We start from the raw sequence: 22,048 nt of genomic DNA, 5'->3' as shown, positions 1-22,048 counted from the left end.
GAGAACTTTTTGTGGATGTTGGGAGATGAACAAGTTCTTTTTATAAAGCTTCTGTCTTTTGAGTCAAATAGAGGAGGTTTAGTTACTTGCTTTGTGAGTGAGAGATGAGAGATTTCAGGGGACAGGATGTAAGATAGATACTAGAAGGAATGAGATAGGGAGTTAGATTGCTAAACCCACACTTTACTCTCATTGGATTTGTCTCAAAAAGGGAATAAAATACACACTCATTTGGATACTGAAATCTAAATGAGGGCTATTATGGTCTTCCACTCAAGTTCTACTCTAGTAACTCAAAGGATAAAGATAATTGGATTCTTAAAGGCTAAAAAAATTGGCCTTTAATTTTTTAATTAAAAACTAATTTTTAAAATTAGTACTTATACTAATTAAAATACTTATAGCAGTGGTTTTTTTTCACGGTAGCAAAGAAGTGAAGACAAATCAGAGATTCATCAATTGGAGAATGGCAAAATAAATTGTGAAGCATGAATATAATATAAAATATTACTCTACTAATTAAGAAATGACGACTACAGAGAAGTACAGAATGACTTAAAATGAATGGATGCCAAATGAAGTAGGCAGAGACAGAAAAGCAATAAATACCATAATCACAACAATGTAAACAGAAAAGAATCATTAGCAAACAGTGGAAACTAAATACTATAGGTTAGTTAAATATTCAGAAATATGAATAAACAGTTCTCATAAGAACTGAAAATTACTACCAACCACATGAAAGAATGCTCCAAATCACTAATAAGAGAAGTGCAAATCAAGACAATCTTGAGATTACACTTCCAAACTGTCAAAGGTGATAAAAGGTGGAAATAATAAATGTTAAAGAAATTGTGTGAAGACAGGCATACTGATGCATTGTTGGCAGAACTGTGAATCACTAAAACCATTCTGGAAAACAATTTGAGATTACGCACATAAAGTGAGGAAAATATCCATATTCTTTGACCCAGAGATTCCATTACTAGGTTTATACAAAAAAGAAGCCATTCTTAAGAAAATCCTCCTATAAATCAAAATATTTACAACAGCACTTTTTATGAAAGCAAAGAAGTAGAAACAAAGTATATGCCCATTGATCAGGGAATGGAAAAACAAATTATGGTCCAAGTATTACTGTGCTATAAAAGATATGATGAATACAGAAAAATATGGAAAAGAATGAACTAATAGAGACTGAAATAAGCAAGGCCAAGAATACAATAAACATGCCTACAATGTAAACAGAAAGAACAAAAACATACCAAAAAAATCAAAAGTAAGGGTAGCACAATTTTAAAGAACAAATGTGGCTCAAAGAAATACAGAAAGATACTGCAACATCCTTGCAGAGATGGGAGGACAAATGTTGATCATTCTACATATTTTCAGATTTTTTTTAAATGTATTCATCAGGTAAACTGATTTTCCTCTTTTTTGTTTTGTCTTTTAAAAACATTTGTTATATAAGAACAAAAGATAAATGAATTTTAAAGGATGTATAGATGTGCTAAGGAGCTAGATGCCCAGAACCAACAATAGAAATGTCAAGGTGAACAAGGCTTCAAAACAATGAGCTCACCCTGTAGGTTGTAGTAGTTGGGGTTCTGGGTCATGCGTCGGTATAAGAAGGTCCAGGTGAGGTAATCTACTGCATCCTGCTTGTTCTCAATAGTTTTGGTGACAATCTCAGCATTGAAGTGGTCATGCATGCAGTGATCCAGATGAGACTCTACTGGCAATGGCTCATATAGAAATTTCTTAAAGAAGTCCTAAGAGAAAAGGCAAAAGTTGAATGAAAAATAAGAACCCTACTTTAATTATGAGGCACTGATTAAGAGAGACTAGAAGAAGCTCAAGTTTTAAGGAGCAATCACTGACCCCCCCAACCATTTCCTTCTTATTGAAGAAGGCAGAATCACTCAAAAACACTGAGAAAGATGGGGACATGGGACAGAACCAGCCAGAACCAACTAGAGTTAAAAGTAAAAAATTAGAAATGCTAAATAGCACAAGGAAACACACAAGATGCAAGAATTCAATTTCTGGCTCTGATTTCATGGAAATGAATTCAAAGGAGTTTAGGAAGTAAGACAACAGCAGAGATATTTAGGATGTGACTGAAGCCATCATCTAGAAAAGAACTAACAAGTGACTGGATGCTTTGAAGCCTAAACTCTTCTGAGCTCTTCATATCCCCAGGACTTACTTTTTTGGATCCCTGACACATGATAACACATCGTCCTTCATCATCCTGCAGAGGTCGATTGGCATGACCTACCATTTGTAGCACATCATAGATGGGATAATCCACATAACTAACAGGAGAGATGGCAAGAAGGGAAATAAGACAGTGTGTAAACATAGGGATAATGTGAAAATGAATACATCCTGATAATTTAAAACATTCCCATAGTAGGCTAAGTTACAGGTAAAACATATTATTTGTGAATTTTATGTTTATAGTTTCTTTTATCTGCATATAATTTATTTTTGTAATTTTCAATTTAAGGATAAAACGTTTAGTAAAAACTTCACATTGTCATGGATTAGGGTCCCCAGGGAGTTCCACAAAAACTGCAAAAAGTAGCCAAGCCAAATCCCAAACTGGCAAAACGCCCTTTAAAGATCTCCACAGTCTAGACATTTTGGACAGCCATTTCTAAGGACTCATTAGACACACCATTCTAACATCTTTTATCCAATGATTTTTTTTCCATTCTCAACAACCTCAAAATTCTGGAGTAATAAAATCATCCATTTTCTCTACTGTTCTTAGGCCCCTGTAGATCTTTTGAATAAATTTTTAAAACTGTACTATCTAGCCCAATTTATATGCAAATGAAAAGGCTGTGTTAAGTGTGGGTTTAGCAATCTAACTCCCTATCTCATTCCTTCTAGTATCTATCTTACATCCTGTCCCTTGAAATCTCTCACCTCTCACTCACAAAGTAATCAAACCTCCTCTATTTGACTCAAAAGACAGAAGCTTTATAAAAAGAACTTGTTCATCTCCCAACATCCACAAAAAGTTCTCCCAATCTTTGTCTGTGTTCTCTTCCTCTTGTCTCAAAAAATAAGATATTCTTACAACCTGCTGAAGCTAATCCTTTTTCTACCCATGTTCTTAAATCCTATCCCCTTCTTGAGTCCTCTTAAGATCTTTCTTCAGCCTTCACTCTTTTTTCTGTCTTGCACCATTTTGTTAGTTGAACTAAAGAAATCCATTTTCAGTATCTCTTTTCCCTAGGTCCATATTAGCCTACAAATGTGTTCTGGTTGTCCCAATACTAAAGAAAAAACAATTACTCTCTCATATTTTCTGTCCTATTTTTTTCTCTTAAAAAAAAATCTGTATTATCTCTATAATCCTCTCTATATCCTCAGCATTTCTTTATGTCTTAATCTTGTCCATATGCAATAATTCTGCAGTTCCCTGAAGACCAAACCCACAGGTTTGGAACCACTGAATAAGATAATCCATTTTCTAAATCGAACATTTTATGATTCTATATTCTCCAATTTCCCAAAAGGTAAAGAGAAATGATATCACTCAAACTTGACTAAAAGAGCTACATTTTCACTTCACTAAATTACTAATTTTGATCTTTATTTATCCAGTTACTGATTCTGTATTCTCTTTGCTTTGCTGGAAGTAAAGCCCTATGTGGAGAAGTGCTGTACTCACGCATGGATCTTGCCATTATAATACTGTGTGTCCATGATGATTACCAGATGGGCAGCCACATTCATGCCCCAGCACAGGCTTCGGGAGGCCACAACCACCTGTATGGCACCTGAGCAGTATAGAAAGTAGAGAGATGAGTCCAAGCATTTGCTTGAGGTAGGATCTGTGGGCTTCCATGTTAGGTTATGACATGTAGGATCTAGAGATACCAAGGCAGACTTGCCACATCTTACTCTTTGATAAACTGACCACTGCTTCAGTGTGCCTAGTACAACAGAAATTTACTTCAAAGGCAGCCACGCCCTGGTTTGGTGAAGAGAAAAGAAGAAAAAGGAAGAAATTTCCTAACTTAATAGGGAGACCTGCAATAGATTCCAAAGACAAGGAAAAGGGAAGAGGCTGCTTCCTAAAATTCTGCAATGCTGTTATGAAGAACAAATAATAAGCACAATAGATGGAGAATCAAGTAAGAAAAACAAATGATAAACCAAAATCAGCAATAAAATGAAAAGTGAAAAAAGACAAGGTTAAGGAGAGGCTGACAAAGTTCCAAGATAGTTGCTGTGGCAATTTCTGTCTGTTATGTACCTGAACTGAAAAGCTGCTCCACCAAGCGTCGCTCTGCAGGACTAAGCCCCTCATGCAGGTAGCCTACACCATTCAGCAGTGTCTCTTTGAGTGTGCTGTCACTCAGCTTCTCCAGGTATGGGATTAGATCTTTCTCTGTGCAATGCAAAAACCTGCCCAGAGGAACATTGAGAAAAGAAGTCAAGGATTTCTCAGGCATGAAGCATCATGTTCTTTGCCGCTGGTGGTGGATCATTGTACTATTTTTGCCCAGCACCATGAAAGGAATGCAAAGTAGGCCTACAGCTTTACAAGACCTACCTAGGAACACAAAACTTCCCTGGGAATATGGGAATTTTGTAGAACTTGACATCATTGCACCAAGATGGGAATATAAAGCTGGCTTCCCAGCAAGGTGGTGGAAACAACCTCTGCCTGCCAGAGCTCTGCTACTCAAGCAACATACCTCTGCCGCTGAATATCTGCTGCACAGGTGGTGAGAATGTCAATGGCAGTCAGGCGAGTCTGTTTACGAGACGGGACAAAAACAATGACAGGCTTCTTGGGAGAATGCTTTGTAATAGCATGGTATACTGGTTTGGCCATAGATAGTAGGCGAGTCTGTGTATGGCTAATGTTGAAGCCCTAAGAACCAAAAAGAAAAAGGGAAAAGATGAATGTCATGAAGTCAGCTGCTCCCTAGATATGGAAAGGCAGGTATAGGATGAAAGGAAGTCCTTACCTGAATATGTAGTTCCAAGGGGACAGGACGTACATTAGGGTGAAAATTAAAAGTGGAAGTGGCACTACAGCCTAACCAATGGGCAACATCCTTAGCATTAGAAAGGGAGGAACTAAGTGCGACAATGCGGATGGGTCGCTCTATCTGGGAAGAGATGTAGCGCATACGAGAGCAGATTACTTCAAGTACAGGCTGTAAGAGAAATAAGGAAATGAATTTAGAAAAAAGGCAATATGTTACCTTAGTTAATCCTCTAAAAATACAATATTTCACTTCTAAAAGCTTCAAGTCCATCTATAATGGGAAAAAAAAGCAATGGACCCAAAAGTTGCAAAATCTTAGATTTGAGTCTTGACTCCATCATTACTAGCTTATGTAACCTAAAGCAAATTATAACCCAAGACCCAATTTTTCATTTGTAAAAGAAATCTACCAATACCTAAATGCTAATCACAGGTTTGAATGAATATATAATTCAAAAAGCTTTTAAGTAAATAAATGTACAATTACTATTGATCAAAACTAAGGGTCTCAGTTTTTTCTATCACCCAAAGCAGCCATTCTTCACAAGGAAAATGTTCCAGGTCATTTTCCATAACCTCTACAAAAAGCATTTAGAACTTCTTCCACTGAATTTTTAAGAAAGTAAAAGATAACATTTTCCTAAGTGAGAGTTATCAGATGAGGAAAGCTGTCCCCATCCCTGTGTTGGCATCCCCAAACCACAATGTCCTATTGAGATGTACCAGGCTCTCATTTTTTATTAACAGACCATATACATACCCCATTCTCACCCCCAATGAGGTGGACCTCATCCACCACAAAGAGGTTGACATTCTGGACATTTTTGCGCTGCTTCCAACGGCGGGAGAGGATGTCCCACTTTTCAGGAGTGCTGATAATGATATTGCCTTTACCCAAAAGCTTTAGGTCTGTGCTTGTCTCTCCTGTCAGCAGTACTACCTTCTTGTTGAGTCGCTCCTGGAATTTCTCATACCAATCCATATACACCTGGAAAGGGAAGAACAAAAGAAATAGAGAAAGGTCAGAAGACAGGGCACAAGACTACCTTTTTAGATACAGGTGTCTAAGTGTTTATAAACATTCCTTGATTCACTAAAGAATCCCTTTCTCCCCGTGTATAAAGAAAATGAAACATAAAAGGGGAAAACTATCAGCTGACATTTTAGAAGCAAGGGAATCTTTTTGTGGATTAACAAGGGAAAAACCTCAGAGTAATAGAATGATTGGACTTGGGAGTCTGAGGATCTGGTTTCAAACCCAACACTGATACTTATTAATCTTACTACCATGATTCAATCACATCTGAGCATCTATCTAAAATGAAGCTCAGAGGCTGATCTTCAAGGTCCTTTTCTGATCCTATGAATAGTTTCTGGGGAGGGCACGACCAGAGAAAGGCCGGCAGTGTTTTTACCTGTTCTGCTAGAGCCTCCATGGGGGTGATATAGACACAGCGACCTTCAGAGTTCTGCAACAGCATCCTTAAAATGGCAAATTCAGCACAGATGGTCTTCCCGCTGCCCGTGGGGGCCCCCACAAATACGTTGTCATCGCTATTGTACACAGTATTAAATACTACAAGCCAAAAGAATGATAGTGTCAAGGCCAAAGGGTAGAAGAGAGGACTGGGCAGACTACTGGCCACAAAAGTTGTACAAAAACATGCTCTTGTAAGACAAGTAATAGCTTTATCATCACTGGTATTATAGCAGTTATTTCATGAATTCAACAACAAGTTACTAAGTTCCCATTTCACACACAAAAGCAGTAAGTTTAACTTGTCAATAGAAATTTCAGTGTCGGGTGGTAATGGTATACTAAACTGAAAATCATCTACCTATTTTGTTCTCAACTCTGTCCCTTTCTAGGAAAAAAGGGAATAGAATGCATACAGTGCTAGACTCAGGAAGACATGGATTTCAATTATGACTTAGGAACTTGAGCTATGTTACAGTGGGCAAGTCACAGACTTTTCGGTGCCTCAGTTTCCTCATCTTGTAAACAATAATAACAATTACTTCATAGGGTTGATTATCAACTGAGAAAACATGTAAAATGCTTTGCAAATATTAAAGAGCTATTATTTTTGTTGATATTAACAAAAAAGAGAAGACAATTCAAGTAAGTAGGAACATAGCAAATGGGAATGAGAAATAGCTCATGATCAAAGGAGAGTTTCTGCCATTTTAACAATAAATGACAAAGCAAATTTAAAAAAATAAACAAACCCATTTTCTATACTAATTTTCTGACCCCGTCTTTGGCCCAAGAATCACTGACTAAAAGATAATTTCTTAAAGTCACATACCTTGCTCTGTTCAACAGAAATATTTCTAAGTTTCCGGGTCATTTATAATGGTTGTGGGGACCAGTGGAAAGGGACGTAAGAAAACTTCAGTGACCCTACAGGATAAACTACTTAGGTATCCTGGGCTTGTGGTCAAGCACAAACTTTAATGAATATTATATATGTCTTTAGCATTAGCTAGGAGAACCTAAGAAATAACAAAGTATGTGAAAAAAAAAATTGAATCCACTGTAATAAATCCAAGAAAGCAGCAAAAGTTTGAGGGCTCTGCCAGTTACTGAGATGGCAAAACTTTTGAAACTCTAAATTTTGATGATGGGCCATGAAAGAAAATTTACTAGGTCTTTCCAAGTTAGCTTTCTTGAATAGCAAGTCTCGACTTATTTTTGCCATGGATAGGTTCATTTCAGAATTAAGCTCAAGACAGAAATCAAATGGGGAGGCAGACTGGTGATTTGATACCTTGAGTTTGGATGGGATTGAAGAATGGGAATTTGTCCTGGTAGAGACTTTCAAAGGCACTGTTCCTCAGAGCAGACACAGGCAATGGCTGTAAGTCTAGAAGTTCTGTGGGAGGTGGGTACTTCTCAGGTAAGATTAAGTGACGGAAGGAGACAGGCAACTGGGTTTCACAAGCTGCCACGTAAGAAATCAAGAGTTAGAATTTGTATCAATCTCTAATACATACAGTCTTTCAAAGCCAGCAGTTAGCAGAAGGAACTCCAGCTCTGTAGTTCTATTTCTGTAGTATCACAATATATAATACCATACCCTCCCCAGTTTGAGTAAGAAAGAGTAAGAGAGAGAGAGAGAGAGAGAAAGAGAGAGAGAGAGAGAGAGAGAAGGAGGATACTGTGAAATCAGCGTCAGAAGGGAAGATATCTTTATTGAAGGAGCTGGTTTTCAGTACTTACATAACCAGCGATCTGATACCACACGAATAAAGTACTGTGGAGGAAGTGGCTCAAACACAGGAACAAAGAATGTAATGAGATGCTCATCCTGTGCATACTTGGCCTTGAGCAGGAAATACTCATGGTGTAGAATCACTTCACTGTCGACATCTTCTACTAAAATCCAGAATGCTTCAGATGAACCATGAACCTTCCAATAAAGGGGCACAGGGTCAGCAGAAAGGAATGCTTTCCAGTCACTACTCTAGTAAATGGCAATCTACCTTTAAATTGTGCTCCTTGAGAGCAAACATGGCTTAGATCCTTTGTATCTCCATTGCTTAGTACGATATCTAGCATATAGTCAGCACTTAATAAATCCTTGGTGACAAGACCTATAACTTCATCATATACCCTGCCACTGTTTGTATACACACTCACAAACCTTTTTCTGGCTTCTTGCACCAAGTACACTAATCAAATTAATAGTAACACTATTACTAGAAAGAGTATGGCAACTGACAGCCTATGGCTCTATTCATAAACTTTGTGATTCTCCAGCTCAAATTCTGGTCCATACCTCTCTCCTCCAATAGAACATAAACTCTAACTATAAGGGCAGGAACTGACTCACTCTTGTATCTATAGAAGGCATCTCAAAAATCCTAGTGCAGTTCTAAGCTTTTTATAACTGCACAAGGACTTTTGGGACATTCTATTTCTAGAGCCTAGAAAAGTAACTGGCACATAAGTACTTAACCTAACTTATTCATTCCATCTGAGAATATTTATTCAAAGTAAAACCTTACCTTTTCATCCCACTGGAAATCAGGAGTTATGGTCAGCTCTACTTTCAGGGTAGAACGAGTGATGGGCTGCAAATGAACTGAGAGTTCCAATTTGGGGAAGAGGTGGACATACTTGTGGATGGTTTTCCCCATCTTGGGCATGCGGATAAGCTCACCTATGTAAATAAGAGGAAGTTCAATGGCTGAAGGCCTACCTAATCTAATATAGTATATAAGTAAGTAATACTCTAGATTATCTGTAGTTTATGTGTTGATTGGCAGTTTTTTTGATCACAATACAAATTTGCACTTCAATCACTTAAAAGATCAAAGACAAAGTGAGAGGTAATGTTAATACATGTAGGTGAGAGTATAGGATGGGCTTAAATTTAAAAAATAAAAAAAATTTAGTTTCCATTTCAACTCATACTTCTTGCCAATGTGGCAAAAAAGACCAGAGTTCTACAAACCTATCTCATTGTGATTCAGGTCATACAGTCGCTCAAAAGGGAAGTTTTTCTTCTCAATCTTCTTCACCACCTCCTCAGGGAGCTTCCGGAATTGGCGCAGGGGGCACATAGACTGCCACCTATCCAGGAAGGAGATGAAAGTCACTGGGTCACATTCCCAAAAGAGAAGGAGAGATTACAGAAGACACACAGAAACAACAACAACAAAAATCTAAGCAGTGCCAAATACACTTATTACCCAACAGTCAATCCTAACTCCACAAACTCCAATGAGCCCAGGGAAGCCAAACATGGTGTAAACTGTGTCACTTCACATCCATTCCAACCAACAGATATCATATTCATAGATTAAAATCATAGCTGGTATCCTCAGACTCTTTACTGTAACTCATGATGATTAATTTTCCAGCCCCCAACTCCTTACATGCGTTTGTCAATCATCTTGCACAGATTCAGAGTCTTGTCTGTCAGCTGGGCCCAGCCTCGATTTAAGACGATTTCAAAGATGGCACGCATTAACCTACCAGCCGACTAGGAAAAGAAAATCAGTTAATTCTCATTAGTGCCAGATCTAATTGGTTAGCTGACAGAGTTGATGAGGTCATCCTCTGGTCAAACCACCCTTATATGGCTCACCAAAAACCTCACTTCACTTCTCTTCCTGTGTTAAAACACAGCTCTCATTCCTTTCCCTTTTCCATGCTTACTGATACTGAAAAGGACAGCTTTCAGTAACAGTTGATCCAAAATACCTTAAGTAGAATAATTTAAGATTCACTGCTCAATATAACAAAAGCTGTCTCTTACCAGTAGCCTGAAGCTAATGAATGACTTTAATAGACAGGAAGAATGAAACTGGAGAGGCTTTCAATCATCCTTTGATTATAAACAAATGCTACAACATTAGCAAGAAGGAACTGCTCTTGACTCATGAGGCAGAGCTATATGACTACCTTCCCAACTTTCCCCACCACTACCAGCCCCTCCAGTAACCTTACCCTTTCATGAATCTTAGGGTTAATAAAGCATCATGGCAACAATGAACTATACCAGGAAGTTCTGACAACCCCCACAACACAAGAAATCAGGAAATTAGAAATTGTTTAAGTCTACTTGTAATTGCCAAACTGCAACTTTGAACCTACCTGTGTAACATATACCATGTCTGCCATCAGTGCAAACCCCTCCAATTTAAGTTGTGAAATAAAAGCCTGGAGAAGCACATTGATCTGTAAAAGGGAAAAGTAGGGGAAAGCAATATAATTCAAACATTCTCATGAACAATATCAAGTGAATTACATTCCTACTCTGGAAATCCCTCCTAAAATTAAACAGTATTTACTTTGTACAACAGGGACAGGTATTTTAGGTTATTAGTCAGATTAACCAAAATAGTTAACTTAGAGTTTAACATTTCTTTGGGGAATTATAAAAACCATGTGATCCTCATCCCTTGGGCATATGTCCTAGCTTAAGTGGCTTACCTTTGCACTGGGTTCCTCAATGCTCTCCTTCACAGGAATAGGAACCCTCTCTAGTAATTTCTGAAGCTCTAGCTTCTCTTCCTGTCACAGGCCAGAAAATGAATTAGAAAGAATGTTGAAAGAAAATAATCTTTCAGGTTTCAGGTGCCCCAATGCACAGACTATCAAATCCTAATCCAAATCCTTCTGAAGACTCACCTCTCTCACTGTGATGTTTTTGAATTCTGAAGAGAGTGAAAACACTCTAAAGAGCTCAATTTCACTCAAAGTTGGTTTCAACAGCTGATTATAGGTCTGCACTGTGTCATTGGTGATATAATAGTGACTGGCAATTCGGCCAAGCTCTGTCACCTTTAGGAAAGAAAGTTCAATTTAATGTTGGCAAAAAGTTCAAACCCCTTTTTGTGACAGGTTCATTTCAGAAAGGGCCACAGGCACAGTAAATTCAGCAGTGTGCCTGAGCTAGCTCAATGAAGTTGGCACATTTTTAGTGCTTACAGTGAAAAGATAGAAAAGCTCTCCCTATCAACTCAACTATATAAAAAGAAAGATTTTCATGAGTCATTACAATGAGATCAGGACATTCTGAGTTCAATGAATCAACTACTTTACTGAAATACTCTTTTGTACTTTACCATACTTTCTATATTTTTCTGTGGGAATTGAATATAACCAAAGTTAAATAAAGTAAAATTTCCCTAGGTCTGGGATCTCTCCCCAAAGACATGAGGCCTAAGAACCATCCTACTCACTTGAAAGTTGCCAGTCTTCTTATCATATTTGACCAAATTGTTTTTGTCCAGCATGAGAGCTGCCGTGTGTACCAAATCCAGCCGGCGCTGATCCAGCAGGGGATCCCCCTTAAGGTCATCATGAGAAATGCCATAGAGGGTTGGGGAACGGAGCATTCGGATATATAAATAGGCATAACCCAACCAATTTACTGCATCCTGCAAAGAGAAGAGCACTGATTTTAGGAAGAGGAGGAGCTACTGATTAACAAGGTAACCTGCAAGATCTTGGTAATAAAGAGAACTAGTAGCCTCAAAACCTTCTAAGTGAGCCCTTATTAAAAAAAAGAAAAGGAAAAAAGAAACAGGTGTTAAGAAGAAAGTATTACTGGATGCTGAGTGATCAGTAGCATTAAGACTAAAAGACTAGCTTACTTATTCTTCTCAACACTTTGGCTTCAGGGTAGAGATGAAAAAGTGGAATCTAGTGGGCAGAATAATTCCTACCTACCTTTGCATTCTGGACATTCCCCAGGACAATCTCAGCATTGAGCATGTCAGGCAGTTTTGATACCATCTGGCTCTCAATAGGTAGCTGCTGATTGAGTAGGGACAAATAGTACTGCAGCTCCCCATGAGATGTAATGAGGATGCCTTCCCCTTTTGTGTCATACTGTGGTCTTCCAGCACGACCCAGCATCTAGACCAATTAGAAAAAAAAAAAAAAAATCACGTTGAGGATAGCAAGAAAGCCTCTTTCTTTGGCTTAAGAGTTTCAAACTTTGGGCTTTTTTCTTTCCTGTCATCTTCTTAATACCCTTGCATAAAGTATTTGTTTCCAACATAATTACCAAGTTAAAGGTCCAGTACCTGCAGAATGTCCAATGCTCCCAATTCTGTCCAGCGCCCCTTTTCTGGGCTATACACCTGTGTGCCTTTAATGATGACTGTATGTGCAGGGAGATTTACACCCCAAGCCAGAGTTGCTGTAGAGACGAGAACCTACAGGGGCAAAACAAGATTTTAAAGATAATCAAAGGCTGTTCTGTTAGAGACAAGCAGCAACATTAAATGGCAAGTAGCTCATGAGTTCTCTAGATATCTGGGAACTGGCTCTAGGAAAGGGATGATCACATCAAGTTTCATATTGGGGTCACATTTACATGATGCTTTTAAGGTTTACAAAGCTCTATCTTCACAATATCCCTATGAAATAATTATCATTTTAGTGAGGAAATAGAAGTCCAAAAAAGTTAAGCAACTTGCCTATAATTCCACAACTATTAGTGGTAGAATAGAGCTTTACATTGCATAGAGCAGGCCAAGTTTCAGCAGCTGCCTGGACAATGCTAGGGAAGCTAACTATAAAAGAAATACCTTTCTGGCATCTCACATATCCTGCAATGTCCAGGTAATAAATGGCTTCTGGAACTAGAGCAATCAGGTCTTAAGTTAAAATGAAATTGTGAGATACTTAAAAAAAAATGACTCTACCCTTTCCCCTGCAAATAGGAGAGGGTCTTACAAAGTAACTGCCTTGGTTACCAATGAGATATGTATGTCAGCCATACTTTCACTCACCTGAATGTGTTTGTCAGCAAAAAGATCTTCCACAAGTGTTCGGTCAACTCTGGTCATACCAGCATGATGAATGGCAAAACCGTAAGGTAAGAGATCCTTCAATTCTAAATTCTGTGGCACAAAAAAGACATTTAATAGGTTTGTTCCACCTTCCTGACTTGGTGATTTGAACTAATAACCCTTCCATGTCACTAAAATGTCTTTGCAACCTCCAAATACACATACTACACATAGATGGAGGCAAAGTTTTCTACTGAGTCTTCATAATCCAATCAACACAGTAACTCCACAATTGAAAAAAGCAATACTTGGAGCAAGATTCCCAGCAGAAGTGAGGCAGGATCACCACTTCAACAAGTTTTTAGGGTACAATATGGAATAGCTACTGACTTTGCTGTCTACAGTCAGGTTCTGAGTTAGCAGCTTACAAGCCCTAAGTAGAGCCTGGTCTTTCCCTTCTCACCTTGCACTGCTCGGCTTCTGTCCGAAGGACCTCAGTGGAAGCAGAGCCCTCTCGAAGGAATAGGCCCAGTGTATCCTTCTCTAGACACATATCCCGGATGGCTCTGGCTGTTTTTCCTGTCTCCTTTCGAGAATGGACAAATACTAGCACCTGCAAGAAAATTACCTAATATCATCACCAAAAGATTCAGCACCAAGAGCCACCTTTATCACTTCTAGAAAACTGAGAAGCACAGTAAGCACAGAATATCCAAAACTAACAGATCAAGAAGTTAAGGTTTTCTGAGAAGGATTAGTTAAGGAAAGGCAATGTTATATTGTTTTCTGAGAATAACTGGTAAGTATCTGATGCCTGATTTTGAATTCAGGTCTTTTTGACCTGCAGGCTTAGCATTTTATCTACTGAATCTTAGCTGCCTTTCACTATCCTAATAGCTTCCCAGATGATTGAATGAATGAGTTGCCCCCAGAACGTTGCAAGGTCAGAAATCTAGGACTTAAAGAAGATTAAAAGCACCTCAATCCTCTCCAACTATTAACAGATCTGCAGTAAACCCAAAGAACTTAAAATGCCCAAGACACTGGAAATCAAATGAGGAACATAAAACTGACCTGGTTTTTCCCAGCATGTTCCATAATCTTCTCATAAACTATCTCATTCATAATCTGGAAACGTTTAATTGCCTTTTTCTCTGTGATGCCCACATATGTCTGTTCAAGAGGTACTGGCCGGAAGCTTAAAAAACAATAGTGCAGACAGTTTCTCAGAAAAAGAACTCATCTCAAATATATAAACTTGACAAAGTTGTCTATAAGACCGAGTCATTCCCTAATTGATAAATGATCAAAGAATACAAATTTATAAATGAAGAAATCAAAACTACAGTCATATAAAAACATACTCTCAATCAATGATTAGAAAAAGACAAATTAAAACAACTTTGAGTTATTTTCTCACACCTATCACATTGGCTAAAGGATAGGAGAAAATGACAAATGTTGAAGGGGATTTTGAAATTTTTGATCACCGACACACTGTTGGTGGAACTGTGAAGTGATCCAACCATTTTGGAAAGTAATCTGCAATCATGGTCCAAGAGTTATAAAACTCTAGAACTCTTTAATTCACCAATACTACTAATTAGGTCTGTTTTACAAGATCAGGGAGAAAGGAAAAGAACTTGTATCTTTTAAATTATTTATAGCGACTCTCTGTAGTGGCAAAGACCTGGAAATTGAGAAGATGACTGGCAATTGGGGAATAGCTAGAGAAGTTGTGGTATACAATCATGATAGGATATTATTATTCTATAAGAAATGATGAATTGGTTGATTTTAGAAAAATATGGAAAGACTTGCATAAAATAATGAGTAAAATGAACAGAACCAAGACAATGTTTTATACAGTAAAAGCAATATTGTTCAGAGAACAACCCGTGAGCATTATACTCAAATCAACTACAAAGTATTCATGAAGAAAGATGTTAGCCACCTCCAGAGAAAGAAAGAACTCATAAGCAGAAGTATGCACAGTATGGTTTTACACATTCACATCCACATATACACAAACACATATCTATTGACAGAAAAAGATAATGATGAATGTTGGAGGGCATGTAGGAAAATGGACACTAATGCATTGGTTAGAATTGTGAAATGATAAAATCATTTTGGAGAAAAATTTGGAACTGCCCAAAGAGCTATAAAACTGTGTATACTATGTTTAACCTGTATTGGATTGCTTGCTATCTTGGAGAGAAGGGAGTGAGGAGAGAGAGATAAATCTGGAAATCTGCATACCCTTCAACCCAGCAGTGTCTTTATTGGGTCTGTGTCCTAGAGATCATAAAAGAGGGAAAAGGACCCAATTTGCAAAAATGTTTGTAGCAGCCCTTTTAGTAGGGACAAGGAACTGGAAATTGAGTGGATGCCCATCAGTTGGAGAATGGCTGAATAAGTTATGGTATATTACTGTTCTATAAGAAATGATCAGGATGATTTCAGAGCAACCTGGAGAGATTTACAGAAACTGATGCTGAGCAAAGTGAGCAGAACCAAGAGAAAATTATACACAGCAACACAATTATGTGTAATTAACTGTGATGGACTTGGTGCTTTTCAAAAATGAGTTGGTTCAAGGCAATTCCAATAGACTTGTGATGGAAAGTACCATCCACATCCAGAGGGAGAACTAGGAGACTGAATGTGAATCAAAGCATAGTATTTTCACCTTTTTTGTTATTATTTTGTTCCCCTTCCACACCACCCCCCCAGATGATTTTTTTTTGGGGGAGGGGTACAGCATGACATGAAATATATCTACAAGAATTGCACATGTTAATTTATATTAGATTGCTTACTGTCTTGGAAAGGAATAAGGGGGAAAGAGAAGGAAAAAAATTTGGAATACAAGGTTTTACAAAGGTGAATGTTGAAAATTATCTTTGCATGTTTTTGAAAAAATAAAATAACTATCTTAAAAAACCCCCAACACATTTGTGTCAGATTTTGGCCTTCTCTAATGTGGAGTGGAAATGGAAGGAGGGGAAACAGGAACCTAAAATGTAACAAACAAAAAAAGCAATACTGATACAAGTGGTTTGTTTTTTGTGCTGTTTGGGGGAGTGGAAAAAAGGAAAAGTAAATTTGTTTTCCCTCATTTTTAGAAAAAAATTTAAACTCTACTTCCCAAAATGGCTTCAGGGTTTACTTCACAACTCCCCCCAAAATTTCTTCTTCTAGATATAATTCAAGAGATCTACAATCCAAACACTGATTATAGAGAATATGGTAGTGGGGAAAATCTCTAATAGCTTCAAGGTCTTCTCCCATCCGATACCTGTTGTCAAAGTAAAAAAGGCCCTTGGCAGGATCTACACGAAGGAAAGTAGCAACATCCTCATAATTTGGGAGGGTGGCACTGAGCCCAATGAGCCGAACACGTTCTTGGGTCATCTCGATGTTTCGGATAGCCCTAGCTACCAAAGCTTCCAGGACAGGACCTCTGTCATCATGAAGAAGATGGATTTCATCCTGGAGATGAAATGTAAATTAAAGTTAACCTCATTACAAGAGAAATAATCCCTTGGACTCAATTTTTCCCCCTTTAACAATCATGTTATATCTACCAATTAATTGTTTGTAATGCCTACATTATGGAGAAAGGGGGTATCTTAAGTCAATTTCCCATTAAAGGGCAGAAGGAATCAATCATTATGTAATATCACAGGGAATGCTGCACTTTGATCTTGAGGAAAAATGTATATAGTACATAACACAATGTCTTGCACAAAATCTGTACTTCACATACGTTTGTTGAATCAAAGAGAACAAAAGCTAGAAGGGGCATGGATGAAGCTACCACTTGAAAACTTCCCAACAGGAGAAATAATATCTTGGCAACAGATTTCTTAATTTAATTAAAAAATAAATTTCTTAACTGGAGATATGGTGTCTTTGTTTCTTCAAATGTTTCCCCTTCTAGAGTTAGCATTTCCAAATATAAACATGCTGACTAATCAAAAGCAAAAGGTTTGTCCAGAACAATTCCCTTAGTTTTCTAAGAATAAGACACTTCTGAAGGGAACAACTTTCTCTATTCTGGAGCTCTCCAAGCAAAGGCTGGATGGTCCCTTGTCAAGAGAAGCTGAAGAGATTCTGGTTCAAGAAGGACTACCCAGAGTGGTGCCTTCCAAATCAGAATTTATTTTGAATTATTTTCCTGATTCTCTGTCATTTCCTGAACTTGAATATCTATAAAGCTACTTTTAAGCTCAAGATTTTCCCTCAGCCTCAGTAGCACTAAATACAAGCATAAACCGTATCAGCTAAATATTAGTCTCAATTTATTTTCTCTGAATACAGATTGCTTGCTGTTTCTTTAAAATTAATAAAAGTAGGAAGATCCAGAAGGGGTACTCCACTCACCAGGATGATGAGGCGTACTAGCTGGGTATAAGTACGCTCCCCACCCTTCCGGGTAATGATGTCCCACTTCTCAGGGGTGCAGACAATGATCTGGGTGGCATTAATTTCTTCCTTGCACAGTTGGTGATCACCTGTCAGCTCAGCCACATTAATACCGTATGTTGCAAGGCGCTAAAAAAATAAGAATCAAGAGGAATTTCAGACAGCAAACTTAAGAGGCTATTTATCTTATATGCTTTACTACCCAGAACAAATCTTATTTCAGGACATAGGCAGCACACTTACTCTATCCATTGTCTAAGCTGTCAGTTAAAGCAGATTCCCTTAACTTTAAGGCCCAGGCCTGTATAAGGTTCTCCTGACATGGAAATTGCCTCCACCAATGATGAATAATTCAAGATTAAGTGAGCTGTCCATCGTCATAAAGCTTAGCAAAACTACCTGATCCTATCCATACTCTCACACTGTTAAATCTATGTCTATATATGGCAAATTAAAAGTTAAGATAAGACACCTCTGGAAACACTATATATTTCAATCAAAAAGAGAAAAAAATTGAAGACATAAATAGCTTAGATGACAGATATGAGCTTTTAATAAATAGTTTTGACAATATGAATTAACTAATAAAGGAAAAAAGGACTAAGGATGAGAAGGTGGAAAAAACCTTGGCAAAAGACAATCACAAAGCAATTTTCATTGTTGATATACAAAAATTTCCAAGCAAAGATCCATATCACAGGATACCAAACTTCTGATGCCTAAGAGCCACAAACAAGAATCTAAGTGTTCAAAACTAATTTCTAACGGATTTACTTCATGACCTATCCCATCTACTCCAATGACTCTGAAATAGAGTTAATAATACTAAGTTACATCTCACTATTATTAGTGAATAAAAAAATTAGGTCACTGAAGGTTTAAAATTGATAGCTATCTAAACAATAATCATCTTGGGAGAGCCCAGAGCAGTGTTAATTTTTTATAAGGCTCTATACAATTACCTTTCCAAAGCTGCCCACCATTTCCTGTACCAGAGAACGCATGGGAGCAATGTAGATGATCTTGAAGTTATCCACATTGATAGTACCATCCACGTTAATGTGCTTCCCAATTTCCCGGAGCATACACATCAATGCCACATTAGTTTTGCCAGCACCCTAGGACAAATAGCAATAGATGTGAGGTGAGCTAAGAAAGCAAAGTAAAATAAAATCATTTCTTGTCCTAGTCTCACAACTACTTTGTGAGTCTTCTACTTTGTCTTTTGTTGTTCTTCAATGACTCATTCAGTGTCTGACTCTTTGTGACCTCATTTAGTTTTCTTGACAAAGATACTGCAGTGGTTTGTCATTTCCTTCTCCAACTAATTTTATAGATGAAGAATAAGTGACTTGTCCAGGATCACACAGCTATTAAGTATCTAAGACTGAATTTGAATTCAAGTCTTCCTGATTCCAGGCCTGGATTATCTACAACACCACCGAGCTACTCGTTCTTTTTTGGGTTCAAAATCCCCCCACTGACAAAATGCAGATAATACTTTGATTGAACTGTAGAGCTCAAAAGAAAGGGGAATAATCTGTGGGGTTCATACCGTGGGAGCACACAGCAACAGATTCTCATCAGTATCCAAGGCAGCACGATAGAGTTTGCTCTGTATCCGATTAAGTGTTTTAAATCCCTCAAACCCAGCCTGGGCATATTTCTGTAACTTCTCTACTGGCAGCAGTTGCTAAAAAGACAAAATAGGTCATACATCATGTTGGTAGTCTTGCTTGCTAAAGAGAAGCTGATTAGAGAATATCAGAATTTCCTGGAACCACAGGTTTCCAGAAAGACAGTATTCATTTATTGAAATGGAACAAATACAGCAAAGAGATAAAGCATTTTAATGTTTCAATTTCAAATGACTTCACAACTATCAAAGCACAAACATTAATAAGCCAAAGCAAGTAAAATGTAGTGTCACTATGGATAAGTCCTAACAATGTCCTCAACTCAGTATCTACTGATCTGAACCCTGAGCAGACAAGGAATCAGTTTCTTCAACTATGGTACAAAATTAAGAGGAAACCCTGCCCAGATTCCCAGAAAGGGCCTAAAGACTCAAACCGAAAAATTCAAGAAAGGCTGGACCAAGATAATAGCTTATCAATAAAGAAACTCACCTCTTCAGGGCCAAAGGGTTTGGGCTTCAGAGCAGGTACATGTACCTCTTCATAGCCCTTGCGCTGGCGGCGGAAAGATCCATCAGGAAGTTGACAGCGTTTATTGGCCATGAAATGGCTTCCCTGGGTGAAGACCAAATCCTCCAAGTCCAGAACCTGCCTAGGGGCCAGTGCCTGAGAGGATCAAAGAAAAACACAACTCACCAAGGTACCTTCTTCACTCTTTAACATTTTAATACTTGCATTGTATCAGCTACTTGAAAAAGCCTTGCTCACCGCTCACCTACCTCTCCACTCTGATCTAGATCCATGGTTTCCAGATCTGTGTCCATTCGGGACTGACGGACACGCTCCCTCCGGGACCGTTCCTCCTAAAGTAGATAAAAGACAAATATCACCTTCAAACTTAAGTTCTTTATGATGCACCCATTTAAACTTAACTTGAAAAGGGTCAACCCTAACAATTCGAAATAAGTCTGATTTCAGACACTTGTCAGTGTGCCCACAAAAGCATCAGAGTAAAGTGGATAGCCTCTATCCCACAAAAGCATCAGAGGATATAGACAGTCTCTAGCCAGTATGGCAGTCTGGAGTAAAAGAAGCCATATGATATCAGTAAAGCACTTGTGGTCTTTCCATTATGCTTATTTAAACTTACCAGTTCTAATGTGAATCCATTAACATGTACTCAAGTGGCCCACAATAATATTTTATTCCACATTTCAACTCTTTAAGAACATTTCACGATCTAATTCTTTCAAAGACAATCACCAAAGACAGAAAGCAAATGAAAAATTACAGGCCAAACCTTACCCGGATCAGATCCTCCTTTTCAGTTTCATGGAGCTGGTAAAGGAATTTGGAGAGTTCTGGATCAGACTCCATCTTTCCCATGATCCTCTCCTTTTCAGCTTCACTTTGTGCACTTGCCAGCAAAGTACAATATAATACTGCCAAACAGAAAAAAAGATGAAATATAATGGGACAGAGAAATGAATAACAGGGTAACAGAGAATCCAAGTTAACATATTATAGGAACCACAGAGATGAAAACATTATTCTCAAACCCACATACAAAATAAAAACAAGACTTCATGCATACTCACTCATCATCCTATGTTGTCTTAACACTTTAATAAAATCAAATGTGTTGAAACCCAGGAGCAGAACCAGCTGGTTTTCACATTCTCGATCATCGCTGGCCGTCTATATGAACACCAGGTATAATTAGAATCAACAGAGTTTGCTTCACACATTACTTTCTCTATGCTGTTGTTATTTTGTCCTTTTACTGACATCATAGGCTTATGTCCTGAGATGCACATGAACTGGATTTAAGTGAGGCACAGATGCACAAAGTCATCAACCTCACTCTTTTCCAGAGTCATCCCAGACCAATGATGTCTGGCCAAGCTCTACGCAATCCCAGGGCCTGCTTCATCTGCCTTCATGGCTATTGGAATAAACTGTTCTCCTTCACCTACTCCACCAGGTGGAGACTTCGCATGTTTGGGACAGATATATGCCCCTAACTGAAGTTACCCTCAACCTGGTTTAGCCCACTGCTAAGACCTTCACCAGGGTGGGGACACTGAGCACATGACAGTTTCTCGGAACTACAGGCCAGAGTTGGGTGAATCAGGTAGATAACAAAGGTAGATAAATAGCCCTGGAAAGGGCTAGCAAAACCTCACAAAAGAGAAGCTAATCTTCCCAAAACATCTTCTACATTTTCCCTGTGTAAGTAATGCCAGGGAATATAGACATGACTGACTGGGCAGCCACTTAACTAAAGGAACAGCACTATCCCTAAACTACCCCCAACACACCTTCAAGATCTCAAGCACTTCATCCGCCTTCTTCTGAGATACGATGGCATCATCGTAGAAACGGCTAAGTTGTCGCTGTAGCCAAAAGGCATCGATGTCCCGAGGATGCAAATCCTTTTTCTTGGAGCTCATCAGCTCACCTGAGGCTACAAGCTATAAAAATAAATTCGATCATTAACTCAACATTTTTTCAATATATCTCAATTACCTTCTCCTATGTTTGAAATCAAGCCATATTCCCAACCATAAAGCCAACTTTGCCCACTGATATCATTTTAAAACCAGTTATGTAATTTTCCCCATTAACCAACTGAAATAGGAGTTCATCAATGCCAGGCTCCAGACAATCATATATGATTTTTTTCCCTTCCTGAAATATTAGA

The 22,048-nt window shown here is 38.2% G+C and overlaps 1 protein-coding gene across 1 annotated transcript in view; it reads right to left on the bottom strand.

The window, feature by feature from the left end:
* The window catches only part of SNRNP200 (small nuclear ribonucleoprotein U5 subunit 200), a 43,153-nt gene that overhangs the window by 9,258 nt on the left and 11,847 nt on the right, over positions 1 to 22,048 (bottom strand). Inside the window, exons 7-37 of the mRNA XM_051975760.1 lie at positions 21,666 to 21,818; positions 20,943 to 21,042; positions 20,650 to 20,786; positions 20,124 to 20,207; positions 19,837 to 20,010; positions 19,263 to 19,400; positions 18,670 to 18,825; positions 17,666 to 17,836; positions 16,578 to 16,771; positions 14,351 to 14,474; positions 13,740 to 13,889; positions 13,277 to 13,387; positions 12,566 to 12,697; positions 12,207 to 12,395; positions 11,717 to 11,914; positions 11,163 to 11,315; positions 10,965 to 11,045; positions 10,626 to 10,709; positions 9,905 to 10,011; positions 9,481 to 9,599; positions 9,032 to 9,186; positions 8,244 to 8,433; positions 7,792 to 7,965; positions 6,436 to 6,596; positions 5,781 to 6,008; positions 4,998 to 5,189; positions 4,722 to 4,900; positions 4,277 to 4,428; positions 3,689 to 3,797; positions 2,210 to 2,318; positions 1,583 to 1,772 (exon numbers count right to left, since the gene is read on the bottom strand). Coding sequence (XP_051831720.1) covers positions 1,583 to 1,772; positions 2,210 to 2,318; positions 3,689 to 3,797; positions 4,277 to 4,428; positions 4,722 to 4,900; positions 4,998 to 5,189; positions 5,781 to 6,008; positions 6,436 to 6,596; positions 7,792 to 7,965; positions 8,244 to 8,433; positions 9,032 to 9,186; positions 9,481 to 9,599; positions 9,905 to 10,011; positions 10,626 to 10,709; positions 10,965 to 11,045; positions 11,163 to 11,315; positions 11,717 to 11,914; positions 12,207 to 12,395; positions 12,566 to 12,697; positions 13,277 to 13,387; positions 13,740 to 13,889; positions 14,351 to 14,474; positions 16,578 to 16,771; positions 17,666 to 17,836; positions 18,670 to 18,825; positions 19,263 to 19,400; positions 19,837 to 20,010; positions 20,124 to 20,207; positions 20,650 to 20,786; positions 20,943 to 21,042; positions 21,666 to 21,818 — 4,594 coding nt within the window. The remainder of the gene's footprint in view (positions 1 to 1,582; positions 1,773 to 2,209; positions 2,319 to 3,688; positions 3,798 to 4,276; positions 4,429 to 4,721; positions 4,901 to 4,997; positions 5,190 to 5,780; positions 6,009 to 6,435; positions 6,597 to 7,791; positions 7,966 to 8,243; positions 8,434 to 9,031; positions 9,187 to 9,480; positions 9,600 to 9,904; positions 10,012 to 10,625; positions 10,710 to 10,964; positions 11,046 to 11,162; positions 11,316 to 11,716; positions 11,915 to 12,206; positions 12,396 to 12,565; positions 12,698 to 13,276; positions 13,388 to 13,739; positions 13,890 to 14,350; positions 14,475 to 16,577; positions 16,772 to 17,665; positions 17,837 to 18,669; positions 18,826 to 19,262; positions 19,401 to 19,836; positions 20,011 to 20,123; positions 20,208 to 20,649; positions 20,787 to 20,942; positions 21,043 to 21,665; positions 21,819 to 22,048) is intronic.

The sequence above is a fragment of the Antechinus flavipes genome, chromosome 2 (assembly GCF_016432865.1).
Source record: "Antechinus flavipes isolate AdamAnt ecotype Samford, QLD, Australia chromosome 2, AdamAnt_v2, whole genome shotgun sequence".
Lineage (NCBI taxonomy): Eukaryota > Metazoa > Chordata > Mammalia > Dasyuromorphia > Dasyuridae > Antechinus > Antechinus flavipes.
Note: the sequence above shows the minus strand (reverse complement) of the source record. Positions and strands in the feature narration are given on the sequence as shown.